This window comes from Megalobrama amblycephala, linkage group LG11 (genome assembly GCF_018812025.1).
Source record: "Megalobrama amblycephala isolate DHTTF-2021 linkage group LG11, ASM1881202v1, whole genome shotgun sequence".
Lineage (NCBI taxonomy): Eukaryota > Metazoa > Chordata > Actinopteri > Cypriniformes > Xenocyprididae > Megalobrama > Megalobrama amblycephala.
The window spans coordinates 17,434,975-17,449,920 of record NC_063054.1 but is presented as its reverse complement, the minus strand read 5'-3'; the positions used below and the strand labels follow the sequence as shown (position 1 = coordinate 17,449,920).

General features: G+C 44.1%; 1 protein-coding gene across 1 annotated transcript; it reads right to left on the bottom strand.

The window, feature by feature from the left end:
- Positions 1–35: 35 nt before the first annotated feature.
- Positions 36–14,919, bottom strand: LOC125277850 (cytochrome P450 2J2-like). Its single transcript, XM_048206386.1, has 9 exons — positions 14,444–14,919; positions 14,143–14,305; positions 11,441–11,590; positions 11,164–11,324; positions 10,890–11,066; positions 10,645–10,786; positions 10,357–10,544; positions 10,106–10,247; positions 36–2,804 (listed from the first exon to the last, which is right to left on the bottom strand). Exons 1-9 carry the CDS (start codon positions 14,633–14,635, stop codon positions 2,629–2,631), a joined length of 1,491 nt encoding a protein of 496 aa, XP_048062343.1. The 5' UTR covers positions 14,636–14,919; the 3' UTR covers positions 36–2,628.
- Positions 14,920–14,946: the final 27 nt, after the last annotated feature.

The window sequence follows — 14,946 nt, the reverse complement described above, 5'->3', positions numbered from 1 at the left end:
CTTCAAGATCATGACTGGGAAATTTTGTCAGTTCATTTTGTTTAAATTAGTTTTTATTATTATTATTATTATTGCTTTGGCGCAATTTTCACAAGTACGTTTTACAAGTTTTACAAAGTAATATCACAACAGATCATCAAAAGTGCATTTTTAAAACATTTCAGCATTTTTTTTCAATTGTGTTAGTACAATACACAAAATCAAAAAGTATCCTTTTCACAACACAAAATAAGAGTTTCATCTTTATAAATGTTTCATTCACATTCACATTTATAATGCTTATACTATCAAAATTTTTAATGTGCATATCTTTTCATTCAGTTTCCAACTGATCTTAAAGGTTAATCAAATCATTAGGTACATCTATAGATTTCTATATACAGATTCTATAGATATAGTTTGTATTTTGTTTGCAATTTCTGATATGGATAACCAAATGTAATGAATTCTTTTTACATTATAAGCGAATAATTTTAGATAACCACTATGTTCAAAGTGTGTGTGTGTGTGTGTGTGTGAGAGAGAGAGAGAGAGAGATTTGCAATTTATGAGCAGGATAGAGTACGGTACAATACAGTCAATGACTATCATACTGATCAGAGATGCATCAGAAGAAAGGAGACAGATGGCATCACATTTTACATTACAGTATGTATGCTATGTGATACTGTAAACAGATTACCATGGTAGACACTGCCACACTACTTTAACTTACCCTAAAGGTGAACTACAGTATAGATTCAGTCATATATGGCACAGTGAGAACACTTTCTGCATTGCCAGAAAACTCTGCTCTAGCACAAAACCTCATGACCTTGTCATATTTCATCACACCTTTTGATAGCACACTGGATAGGCACTATTACAATCATTATGGATTCAATTACATAAGTTAGGAAATGTAAGTGTATTTTCTAATGTGACATCTATAGCCTATTTTATTGTAATTATTTCAGCAATAAATTTGAGTTAAACATGTATCTAGCATTGTTTGCTACATATCCTCCTGGGACCCAAGAATAGACTTTTGTTCTCTGTAGTAGTAACATTATATTTTAGTGATTTTCTTTGACATCATACATATCACAGTTTTAAGTCTGGATGTCCTGTAAGGAGCACATTCAGGGCTTTGCAGAGATGCCAAAGGTTTCACCATGACAACAACAACTTCTTGACTTTAAATATGACTGAAAATGAAAATTAGCTCTCTTATGGAAATATGATAATATTTTGTAATTATCATTTAAATCTGATTAATTTTCAAATTGTATGTTATAAATCAATATCTCAGGAAAATGTTATGGGGTTTCAAATCAAAATATGACTTTCTGTTACGAAACAGGGCATTGATTTCATACATGACCTCTGTAGAGGACAACAGGACTTGAATCATGTTTATCAGGCATTTTAGGAGATACAACAAGTGAATAGGGAAAGAAATTCTATATCAATATTCCTATTAATTATTAGATATTATTATGAAAATGTTGTCAATTATTACTCCCATTATTACTCTTCTTTTTTCATTGCATGTTGCTCTAAGAACACATTAATATGCAAATTATATACAGTGTATAGATACATTGTATTGAATGGGAAAACCGATGTATGGCCATTTTACCCACATATTGCATAAAGTAAAATGGTATATCAATTAATTCCATTATATCATACATAGTTGAGAATCATCTTTATACAAAGTCTGGTTAAAGACAATCCTGAAGCCTAAAAATTGAATGGTGATAAAAAAAAAAATCCCATTGTTTTTGCTTAGACATGTCATTTTATTTTTTAAACAACTTAGTCCTGGTGTCCACTACAGAGGACATAGCATAACATTTGAATAAAATATAATTTTTCAAAAATGTTATTTTTTCATTTGTTTCTTATGCTCTAAACAATATAATGACGTGAAAAAGTACTAAATTCTAAAAACTTTTTTTTCTGGGTCTCAGGAGGATATTACAATAATCTTGTGTTTGAAACAATGATTATGTGAACTGAAAATATGCATAACTGTAATGAAAGCATGGGATCAGGTTTTGAAAGAATGACTAGCTGTGTTACAAGTGTGATCAGTTTGGATTTCTGTAGAGTTTTGATAATGTACAGGTTGTGAAAACAGTACCAAAGCGAAAAAAACCCCCCAAAAACTGTAAAGACATATAAAACCTACATTTTCCACAGAGCATAACGTATGTATACATTAGTTCAAATTATAGTCTACTCTACATTATATTATTCCTTATTTTCCAAACGGTTTATTGTCCAAAGCAAATTATGGTATATTTTAACACAGGGTGGGCAACTCTGGCCCTCAAGATTCACTTTTGTTAATCAAACACATCTGAACAAGCTAATCAAGGTCTTCAAGATTACTAGAAAGCTACAAACAGGTGAGTTTTATCAGGGATGGAGGCAGCTAAACTCTGCAGGAAAGTGAATCTTGATGGTCAGCAGAGCTGCCCAGCCCCGTTTTAACACTTTATTGTCCAAAACATTAAAATCGGTACATATTTACAGTATCACAATTGCAAGCAATACACTAACACAAATTTGTGAGTATTATCTGTCCCCTAAGTGAAGAATGAAGAATAACTTCACTGTGATTAGCCTATATCAGGGCCTTTAGCGTGATACTACACATAATTTATATGGTTTGGGACACCGAGTGGTCCCCAGTCTGTAATCCAAGTTGGGCTCCACACCTGCTGGTGAAGAGAAAGTGAAGCGCTGCAGCAGAGAGGAGAAAAGCAGGAACAGCTCCATCCGTGCCAGCTGCTCCCCAGGACACACTCTCTTTCCTGAAATTAGATACAAAGACACAATACCTTATGCCTTGCACCTACTTCTTCAAAGTAAATATGGTTCCCTTTCGATACTTCACTCGTACTGCGTATGGGAAAGGTCTCCTTTTTCCCCGTTACTGAAGCCTTTTTCAATAACGCAGTTTAACTGCATCGTCATTGGTTCACTCATAGACAAGTTGTTGAACCAATGACGGCGCGGCATAGCTGCGCGACCTATGGCGACAGAGCACGCGAATATTCCCTCCGAAATGGGCAGGGTTTAGGGCTATATAAGCGGGCGTTTCGTCATAGGATTTCAGTTCTCTCTCCTTCAGCGACAACTTCACATCGATCCTCGCTGATCTCCAGCTGAAGCCTTCGCCGCCTGGAAGAAGCTCGCCTGGAAAGAAGCTCGCCTGGAAAGAAGCTCTCGCCGCTGTCGAAGAGGCTCCCGCAGCGGACTGCTGAGCTCGCCGAGGAAGAAGCGCCGGCACCCTCGTCGACTGCCGCCTCGAGCGCCGTCTTGAGCCGCCCGCTTACCGCTTCCGGCCACCTGCCAGCCCGTCTCCTGCCGCCATCCAGCGCGCCTAAAAGAGCCATTTTCCCGCGGTTTATTGCCGCTCTAAAAGAGCTTTCCAACAGCGGTTTTCACTGCTCTAGCGGCCCTTGCTGCTCTAAAAGAGCCCCTCAAACGGCGTTTTCACGGCGGCGGCGTTGTTACAAATGCCGCGCCACTCGTGTGGCACATGCAGAGCCCCTCTGCATGACGACGGCGGACACGGTGAGTGCGTCGGCTGCCTGGGCAGACCCCATGCAGAGGCCGCGCTCACCGGGACCTCGCGTTCTCACTGTGAGAACATGAGTCTCGCCTCTCTGCGCTTGCGGATCGCCTTCCGCGAGCCGGCTAGGAAGAGACAGCGGGGCAGAGCGGCCCAGCGCACGGAGTTGGATGACGTCACGCCGGCTTCCCCGCGTGCCTCACCCTCTCCCCCGAGAGAGCAGTCCCCCATCCTGTTCTCCCGCCCTGAGCTGCGTCCCTCGGCAGATGCGAGCGACCTCATCTCTTTTGGCGGTTCTGAGGACGAGCCGCTTGATGACTTCGTGTCTCTCACGGCCTCTGAAACCGAAGGTTGGGCCGGTGATTCTGACCCCGCCCGCCTTCCCTCGCTGGAGCCCATTGACTGCAAGCCAGGTATGGATGCCGAGCTCTTCCACATCCTCTCGAAAGCAGTAGAGGTTTTGGGCCTCAAATGGGCTCTGCCAGAGGAACCATCACGGAGCAGGCTCAATGAGTGGTTCCTGCCGGGTTCCTGCCGGGTTCCCGCCAGGCCCCTCGTCAACGCGCCGCACCGTTTTTCCCAGAGGTTCACAACGAGCTGACGAAGTCGTGGCGCGCCCCGTATTCTGCCCGCCTATGTACTACGCATTATTCAGCTCTCACCTCTGTGGATGGCTCTGAAGAGAAGGGTTACGAGCATCTACCGCCCCTGGACGAAGCGATGGCGGCTCACCTCTGTCCCCCCACGGCTGTGGGTTGGAAAACTAAGAGGGCCCTTCCATCCAAGCCCTGCAGGACCACTTCTGCCCTGGCTGGCAGAGCATATACGTCCGCGGGCCAGGCTGCCTCAGCGTTGCACACCATGGCTATTCTCCAGGTGTTTCAAGCGAAGCTCCTCCGTTCTCTGGATGAGTCCAGCGTCGATGCACCTGCCTTCCGTGACCTCCGCAGCGCCACTGACTTAGCCCTGCGTGCCACAAAGGCCACAGCTCAGGCCATTGGACGATCCATGGCCAGCCTGGTCGTGCTTGAGTGCCATTTGTGGCTCAACCTGACCGAGATTAAGGAGATGGACAAGACGGCCTTTTTGGATGCCCCGGTCTCTCCTTCTGGTCTCTTCGGGCCAGCAGTAGAGGGCTTTACGGAGCGTTTTACTGCAGCACAAAAGTCGTCTCAGGCTATGCGACACTTCCTGCCTAAACGCTCTAGCTCCATGTCTGCTTCCAGCCGCCCCAAGTCTGCGCCGGCTCAGCAGAACAAACCTGCCCCCTCTACCTCTCAGGCAGCACCACCCAAGGAACAGCGCCATCGTAAGCGCTCCTCCTTCCCGAGGCAACGTCAGGGACCCCGGCCTAAGATTACGCTGGACCCGACGCCTCCTAAGCCCTCCTGATGTTTCAGGAAGGAAGAGGATGGGGCAAAGTCTCGCCACGGCTGGACCACCCCAAAAGCTCTTTCGTTCCACCCCCCCTCCGCCTCGTTCAGCTCCGGGAGTGGGAGATATGTTCAGTGTTGTGCTAACTGGGCCCAGTGCTGCGTCCATGCAAAACGCCATTCTTATGGCAAACACTATGAATATTCTACCTTCTCTAAGAAAGAGCGAAGTTCCTCTTCCACTCTCTCCGGTGCACGGGCCCCCGATTGGCGGCCCGTCACCCGATACCATTCAGCCCCTTGTCACGCGGGCCGAGGCCTGGCGGGCCATCCCCGGAGTGTCAAGCTGGGTTCTGGGAACCATAAGTCGAGGCTACTCGCTTCAGTTTGCCCGAAGGCCCCCGCGCTTCAGCGGGGTGCTTCAGACTTCAGTCAACACGGACGACGTTCATGTCCTCCGAGCCGAAGTCATGTCTCTTCTGAGGAAAGGAGCTATAGAAATAGTCTCTCCCTCAGAGAGCAATTCAGGGTTCTACAGCTGTTATTTTCTAGTTCCCAAAAAAGATGGCGGTCTCAGACCCATTTTAGATCTCAGGCTCTTGAACCTCTCCCTCATGAGACGGAAGTTCAAGATGCTAACGCTGAAGCAGATCCTCGCGCGGGTTTGCCTCGGGGACTGGTTCTGCTCGCTGGACCTGAAAGATGCATACTTTCACATCCAGATAGCCCCCCATCACAGGCGATTCTTGAGATTCACGTTCGAGGGTGTGGCTTACCAATATACGGTCCTTCCATTCGGACTGTCCCTAGCTCCTTGCACTTTTACCAAGTGCATGAACGCAGCGCTTTCCCCACTGAGACAGATGGGAATCCGGGTTCTCAATTACCTCGAAGACTGGCTCATCCTAGCCCAGTCGCGAGCCGAGCTGGAGCATCACAGATCTGTGTTACTCAGCCACTTGGAGTGCCTGGGTCTCAGGATCAACTTTGCCAAGAGCTCACTGCTCCCCAGCCAGCGTATAACGTTCCTGGGTGCGGTTTTCGACTCAGTCCGTATGACAGCTGTAGTCTCTCCAGAGTGCGCTCTGGCCATTCAGCAGCTCGTGGCATCGGTCAGGAACAGAGCCTGTTTCCCTCTGAAGTTTTTCCAGAGGATGCTAGGGCTGATGGCTTCCGCCTCCCCGGTTCTGCAGCTCGGCCTTCTTCGGATGCGGCCTCTGCAGTACTGGTTGAAGTTCCGGGTCCCTCCTCACGCCTGGCAGCACGGCCGCCTGCGTCTCAGGGTCAATCAGGCCTGTTTGGTAGCTCTGAAACCCTGGATGAACCCTGTATGGTTCAGCCAAGGGGTACCCCTACAGGTGGTGTCCAGAAGGACGGTGCTCTCAACGGATGCGTCCAACACAGGCTGGGGCGCTCTTTGCGAGGGCAGACCGGCCTTCGGCTCGTGGTCTCACGAGGAATGCCATCTGCACATCAACTGCCTCGAGATGTTGGCAGTGATTCGAGCCCTTCATGCGTTCCAGGCACACCTGACAGGGCGCCACGTCTTAGTCCAGTCGGACAGCATGACAGTGGTGTCATACCTAAATCACCAGGGCGGTCTTTCGTCCAGCCGCTTATGCGCTCTGGCGCGGCGTCTTCTGGAATGGGCATCACCGAGGTTTCAGTCGCTCAGGGCGACTCACATACCCGGGAGAACAAACTTGGGAGCAGACATGCTATCTCGGAGCAATGTCCCCTCAGACGAGTGGATGCTTCACCCCCAGACGGTTCTCATGATCTGGAAGTTCTTCGGAAAGGCAGAGGTAGACCTCTTCGCTTCAGAAGGCAACTCTCACTGCCCAATTTATTTCTCGAAGGAGGAAGATGCGCTGGCCCAGCACCCTCCTTTACGCTTCAGACGAATCAGGGAAGACCAGCACAGAGTCCTCCTGGTGGCCCCGCTCTGGAGGAGCCAAGTTTGGTCCTCAGAGCTGTTCAGGCTTTCCACAAAAGCTCCGTGGCCATTCCCCCTGAGACGGGACCTCCTCTCTCAGGCGAACAGGACGATTTGGCATCCCCAGCCAGAACTCTGGGCTCTGCACCTCTGGTCCCTTGACAGGAGCCTGCTAACCTCCCCGGGGACGTGCTGAATACCATTTCTCAGGCGAGAGCTCCGTCCACGAGATGCCTCTACACCCAGAAATGGTCGGTCTTTGTTGACTGGTGTTCTACGCGCAACATAGACCCAGTTGAGTGTGACGTATCTCCGATACTGTCTTTTCTCCAGGAGCGTTTGAATCTGGGATCTGGGACGCACCCCTTCAACGCTCAAAGTTTACGTAGCAGCCATTGCAGCGTTTCACGCTCCTATTGCTGGCCAGTCAGTGGGACGAAACAACCTTGTGGTGCGTTTCTTGAGAGGTTCTAGGCGATTAAATCCTCCTCGTCCTCTCACTGTTCCCACCTGGGACCTCTCTTTGGTCCTCAGAGCTCTTAAAGGGCCTCCCTTTGAGCCACTGCGTTCAGCTGACCTCAGGCCCCTGACGCTCAAAACCGCTCTGCTACTTGCACTAGCATCGGTTAAGCGAGTTGGTGACTTGCAGGCCCTCTCCGTGAGCCCTGCATGCCTTGAGTTCGGGCCAAACGACTCCAAAGTCGTTTTGAAACCTAGGCATGGCTACGTCCCTAAGGTGCTCTCGACTCCATTCAGAGCACAGGTTATTTCCCTCTCAGCGCTTCCTCCCTCGTCGGACGAGCGAGAGCTGGAACTACTCTGCCCTGTCAGGGCATTAAGGACTTACGTTGATCGATCACAGCCTTTTCGGCAATCTGATCAGCTCTTTATCTGCTTTGGTGGCCGCACCAAGGGATCTTCGGTCTCAAAGCAACGTCTTTCGCGTTGGATAGTCGACGCTATTGCTCTTTGTTACTCCTCTATGGGCCTTGACTGCCCCATAGGAGTTAGAGCTCACTCTACTAGAGGAATGGCTTCCTCTTGGGCCTGGTCTAGTGGAGTTTCGATTAAAGACATCTGCTGGTCCTCGCCGTCCACTTTTGTCAGATTTTATCATTTGGACGTCCCGACCTTACAAGCTCGGGTCCTCTCGGTATGATCCAGCGGCCTCTATCGAGCTCCGCTTCATGCCACTCTGGGAGTTACTCCCTTTTTGTAGTGTAACGAGGGTTCAATGGCTCCGGCCTTCTCACTTGTCCTCTGGTTCCCTCACGGTGCCCAAGCCAAGTCCAGTCGTTCCCTGCCGTGGCACGGCGCGGTTGAATTCGTTCCCCATACGCAGTACGAGTGAAGTATCGAAAGGGAACGTACTCGGTTACTAACGTAACCTCGGTTCCCTGAGATACGGAACGAGTACTGCGTTACATGCCGTGCCACGAGGCTGCGGCTTCAGTGTCGTCACTTCAGTCGAATGACCTGAAATCCTATGGCGAAACGCCCGCTTATATAGCCCTAAACCCCGCCCATTTCGGCGGGAATATTCGCGCACTCTGTCGCCATAGGTCGCGCTGCTATGCCGCGCCGTCATTAGTTCAACAACTTGTCTATGAGTGAACCAATGACGATGCAGTTAAACTGCGTTATTGAAAAAGGCTTCAGTAACGGGGAAAAAGGAGACCTTTCCCATACGCAGTACTCGTTCTGTATCTCAGGGAACCGAGGTTACGTTAGTAACCGAGTACGATATAACTGTATGTATTCCAATAATATTCAAATATTGTGGTGTGGAAATAACAATTATAATATTCCATTTTAATCTGCTAATTTACCAAAGAAGCACATTTCCACCTATAAAGGGACATGGTGATGAGAAAGACATAAGGAGGGAGGGAAATTATAGAGAAAAACTGAGAAACTGTGACTTCGCTAATAAAACTGATGATTTAAAAAATAATAAGACTGGAGTACTTTCGTCAAAGAACGCAAATGTTTTGCGAGTGAACGCAAACATTTTGTGTGCAAACACAAAAGTTTTGGGAGAAAACAAAAAGTTCCTTGGGGGGACGCAAAGTTTTGCAAATGACACAAAGTTTCTTGTCGGAACACATTGAAATAAAATTTTTTCCCACAGCAGGAACTTTCCCCAGGAACTAGGGACTTTGGAGTGGTACTCGGTGTGTTTCGACCGCAGGAACCAGGGTCTAAATGAGGTTCTGGTTAAAAATTTCACCTTTAGAAAGTATCTGCTCGCTAGGTAGTACATTTTTAAAGTTCCGGAAATTTCGGGGTGGGATTTGAGTGCTGAACATGCTAATTGGAATAGTTCACGCAGCATTTTGATTGGTTGACTCCATGCGGCATTTTATGTCAGCCACCAGTTTTAAAAGTCTGTTGCGGTGGTACGTGCAGTAAGAGTTGTTTGCTTTTTGAATCAACAATGGAGTTTAAAAATATGACCAATGGACCAACAATGAGGTTCAGGCTTTATTAAGCTTATATGCGGAGGATGAAATCCAACGGGAAATGGAAAGTTTCGTGCAGTCCTACGTCACTGGACTTAATCTTCACAGTACTTTAGATCAAAATGGAAACGCAGACAGTAACAGGTCTGGGGGAAAAAAGTTCCTGGGACAAATTGTTCTGGGTAATTTCAGAAATTTTGGAAAAGCTTATGTTTCTGCCACACGTCCTGATTTTGATGAGTTAGACATGTTCCTGGGTCAACATATTTTGTTGATCCTGGAACAACATTTCTGTCCGAAAATTTGGTCCTAACACTATCCCTTCCCATAAACATAACCCTACCGATAAGTTATTCCTAAAATTAGAGGGGAATGAGAGGTGAATAACACTGATGTAGATGCACCTAACCCTGATTGTAAGCCTAAACTTGACTTAAAATGTAAACTTGTCCCTCAAATCTGATTGGATGAATGGAATGTTGTTCCAGGATCACCAAAGATGTTGATCCAGGAACATGTTGTACTTGGTACTCAGGTTCTGCGTTTTGGCCTGAGTAAAAAAAAAAAAAAAAAAAAAAAAAAAAAAAACGGTATTGTGAGAAAGTTTATACTTTGACTGTCTATTGTTTAGGTAAAGTCACAATTAGTCGAATTAGTCGAAAACTTTTTGTAGGACTATGGAAAATTAAGCTTGGCTATCTGCATCACAACAATGGAAATTGTCAAAATATATCAGTCGATTTTCTAGAAAGGAGTTTTCCTGTACCTAAAGAAAAGGGTAAAAAGGCATCTCTCCTCCTAAATTTGCCCTCAGCATCCAGGAAGTGACCCAGGTTAAAAGAGTGAGGCGTCTCCCACTCGGACTCATCAAACAGCACTGATGTCAAACTGCTGGTTACTATTGTGCCCTACAGAATCAAATTGTTTATTAAGTAACACTGGTAACTTAGCAACTTTAGTCTATCAATCAATCACATGACATACAGTACACTGCTACACTTATTAGTCCTACTGTACCTTTGGAAGGAAGTATTTTCCTATCTGTGTATCTTCCACAGTAGCACGTGGAAAATTTAACGGATCGGTATTTCCAAACCTCTGTATCTCATGAATGACAGCATTGGTGAAGGGCATGTTGTCCTTGTCTGATAAAGATGGCTGCCGTGACCCTCCCACAACACGATCAATCTCCTCCTGAACTTTGGCTGAAGATACACAGTAGAGACAGTCCAAGACAAAATTGAAAGTGTGAGTATATTACTTTTTATGTGCATATGAATGTCATTTCTGACAGTAAGCTCTTACCCTGTATCTCAGGATATTTGATCATGTAGAGAAGACCCCAGTACAGAGTGGTGGAGGTGCTCTCAGTTCCAGCTACAAACAGATCCACAGCACAAAAGCACAAGTTCTCCACATCAAACCCAGCGGCTGTGTCGTCCTTAAGCTAAACAGCAGGAATGAGAGGCATTTCAATTCAATAGCCATACATTATTATTACCAGAGCATTCCTGTACCAGCACTGACACCCCCCTCAGAAAAGGTCTTACTTTTTCCATCTCGGCAAGGAAGCAGTCAATGTAGTCTCTTGGATTTGATGGATCATAATCCACTCTGTGTGCATTCACCTTCTCTTTGACGAAGTCAATCACTCCTTGCCACAGAGTAAAAATTTTCTTATGTGGACCAGGCAGTAGGCGCATGAGCCATGGGAAGGAGTTGTAAAGCTAAATAAAGAAGTACAAAATTCTTCAGCTGAGCAATGAACAAAGATGTTAATAAAGGCAAAATTAACATGTTATGATGTTAAAAGAAAATGTTTACTTGAGCCCAGAAGCTTCCATCCAGAAACACAGCTTCATTAATGTTCTTCAACAGAGACTGGAAGTCATGGTCACTGTACTCAAATCGATTCCCAAACACAAGCACACAGATCACATTTGAGACAGCGTTGTTCAGCAGGATTTGAGGGTCAAAGGGTTGACCTGAAAATATTATCATGATAACTGTGAAGTAACCACACTATGCATCCAATTCTAAATGTTTTTAGAATAACAAGGTTAGTTTCAGTTCTTTTCATTCCACAAAGTTCAGTACACACCATTCTCATTTGAAAAGGCCTCATTCAGAAAGCAACATTCAAGATGGATAGATGGCTCCAGGCTTTTCTTTCCCATTCCAAAGGTCCGAAGAGTTGAAAGTGCAAATCTCCTCTGTTGCTTCCATTTATATCCATTGGCAACAACTAAACCTGTTCGCAACACATTTTATAATACTTTCCCATTTCACAATACTTATCTCATAGCAATTTTACAAAAACCTAATATTTGGAGAGAAACTAACATTGTTGTTCTTCTCCAGTGTCACAGGCCTCAATCTAACACTGTGCCTACACCAGACACGACCGTTGTTGCGTCATGCCGCAGCAGCTTCAGGCTGTCTACATTGAATGCGACAAAGCAACCATTGCAATTCCATTCGTGTTCGATTCGTGTCCGATTTGTGTCCGAAGTAGCGCGAGTGCTTTGAGTACATCAGAAATAGTACAGAGCATCCGTTTACTGTTGGGGCATCACTGATTATGGGCCAAGCACAGACGGTTTGTTTCTTCTTCATCTGCTCAAGTCTATGACAATTGCGGAAAAGTTATGAAATTTGTCAGATAGAAGACAGTGTCAACATTACTCGAATTTGGTGTTTCAAACACTCTAGCGTCTGTAGCCCCATTTAGCCACTTGTTAGCAACCGCTTTTTACAAGACAAGTAAAAGCCTTAAAATAAAAAAAAATAAAAAAATCACAAGAGGGTATTACTGATGTATTTTAAATTGTAGAATAAAACTTAAAAATATCATGAACCTGTGTTCACCAAAGACCTTGTTTCAAGCATTTAACCAAAAACCCACTGACTTCAGGGCGATGGAACCGCAAGTGCTAAAATAACTAGTTTCCAGGTTTTGGCCTACAAGAATACGTCATCCTTGCACCACTCAGTTCAGAGGATGCATGCTTCGAAGGCTGCTTTTGATGGATGAATGCATCACTGCAGACTTTCACTCAGCATAAAAAAATTTTTCTGGAACAAATCACGTAACCTGCCTTTACATTTTTAAATACAAGTATTGGGTTTCAACTTACTCGTATATCTAAGGATACAAATGTACAAAAAAGCAGTTCAAACTTTTGACATATCTTACAAAGATGTGATTTTATAGATAGTTTATACTGTTTATTATATAGGACCAAGGTGAACATATTTAGGCAGAACATGTTTTGTTTTCAGACTGTTTAATATAACTTTAAAAAAAAAAGTCCAGTACAAACTTTAAAAGAATCTGTCACAGTAGCTAGGCGACAAGAGCAATTCTCTGTAGGCTAGGCCATCCCATTTAACAACGTTCAGTTCACCTTTCTCAGTCTTTGAAGGAGTGGTCTTTAAAGTCTGTGTCCTTCGAAGGATGCAGCCTCTGAATTTGGACACAGCTTAGGCTGAGACCTTTGCAGTCATTACTGCATGACGTAATTTTCCGTCATTAATTTTTTTCCGTCATTGTGAATTTTCTTATAAACCTACACAGCAAAATCCCCAGAGTTAAATCAGCTCTGCTCAGAGAACATATGTTCCCTCTCTACATAGAGTTAAAATATCACTGAAGCAGAGTTAAAGTTAATAATATAATATGCTGTTTGTGGAGTTGTTTAATCACATCTTGAGAGATTTAATGTCTTTTATCTTCATTTGATTTCATCTAAGGCTGTAGCTGGAAGTCCTTTGTTGTTATTGTGTTTCTCTTCAGTGATTATGCTTGTTAACAGCAGGTGTTCATCACTAATGCTCAATCATAACTTCATCACTTAATTATCTCATTAACTTTAACTTTGCTTCAGTGTTACTTTAACCCTATATAGAGAGGGACCATATGTTATCTGAGCAGAGTTGATTTAACTCTGGGGATTTTGCTGTGTAGGCTGCATCCAAAATTGCACACTCTTTTGAGAAGGTACTTATTTTGAATAAGTAATAATTACTTCACGACCATAAAAAAAGTATGTTCTATATGGATGTAATCCAGACATACTACATTCCGTGTCATTATTATGGGACCTTTCAGCATGAGTTGCATCTTTGGTTGCATCGCTTCACTGCTATTCACAAATCTTCTCTCATGGCCTCATGGGATAGTAAAGTGTCCATTGCACTTCAGAATCTCACTGGAACTAGTAGGTCATCCAGGTACTTTTTGTCTACTCTTTTATGAGTACTGCCTTTTTTTGCCTACAATAGAGAAGTCTGTTCAGATGCAGCCCTACTTTTCCAGCTCCTCCCAGATGATTTTATCATAAAAATGCTGTATTTTACGAATGCACTAAGGCACCATGCTCTGATAAGGTTTGGGAACAGAGCTAATGAGTTTTTGCCTATTTTAATGTCAATGGTCTCGATAGATTCATTGAGTCATACCGACAACAAGCGAGCCAAATTATGCCATATTTGGTTGAGATTGCTTATAAATTTCGAATTTTTTAAACTAGAGAGTTTTTCACCAAAATCGATTAAGATACTTTTGATTTTTTTCAGCCATTTTGACTAAAATCATCTAAAATGTTTTTAATTGCTTATGTTGCAGTTGGTCTGATGCTCCCAGCAATGCTTAACTCCTCATGCCTCTTTCATGTTTGTCCCCTTTGCTGCTTGCAACTGGCTATATGGTTTATATTATCTTCTGTCGCGTCTGGTGTAGACACGGTGTGAAGTCACAGCAACCACAACTTCAGTATTTGGAATTATATTTATAAGACTGACCTTTGTCTTCGGAAATGTCATTAATAATTGGAAACACAGGACGATCAGCGAGGTTATCACCCTGTTGTGTATACACCTCCTTCACTCTTTTGTATCCACTCAAAATAACAATTCTTGGTCCGAGAATTCGAATGTGTAAAATGTCTCCATATTTTTCTGCAAACTTCAAAATATGATTTGAAAATATACTATAAAGAAATAGTTTAAATACTGCTGAATTTCAGCACACTTTTGATTTCGAATTAAGCTACATTACCGTCACAGATAACCAAACAAAAAAATAAGGTTGCATTTAGCCTACCTTTGCCAACTGAAGATGAGTCTTCGTATGATCGATACGGTGAAGGTGTCCAATGATCGCTAAAGCCCATGGTCCAGGAGGAAAGTTTTTCGGCACTTTATGCCTGATATAATCACTCAACAGTAAAAACACAAAAGAAAATATAAAAATAGCCTTGATATCGATCCACTCGTAAAGACGCAACAGATCCATGGTGCTGCTTTTCTGGACTTTTAGGCAGGTTCAGTGTTTGGATTTAAGTAGGCTATATCGATTTTCCCCCCATGTTTTCGTGATCTACTCATTGCATTAAAGGATTAGTTCACTTTCAAATTAAAATTTCCTGATAATTTACTGACCCCCATGTCATCCAAGAAGTTCATGTCTTTCTTTCTTCAGTCGAAAAGAAATGAAGGTTTTTGATGAAAACAAAAAGACTGTCATCAAAACAAAGCTCCAAAGGTATATTCCAAAGGAATATTTTATTACCTTTTCGAAATGATCTATTAAACAGTTGCAATTTG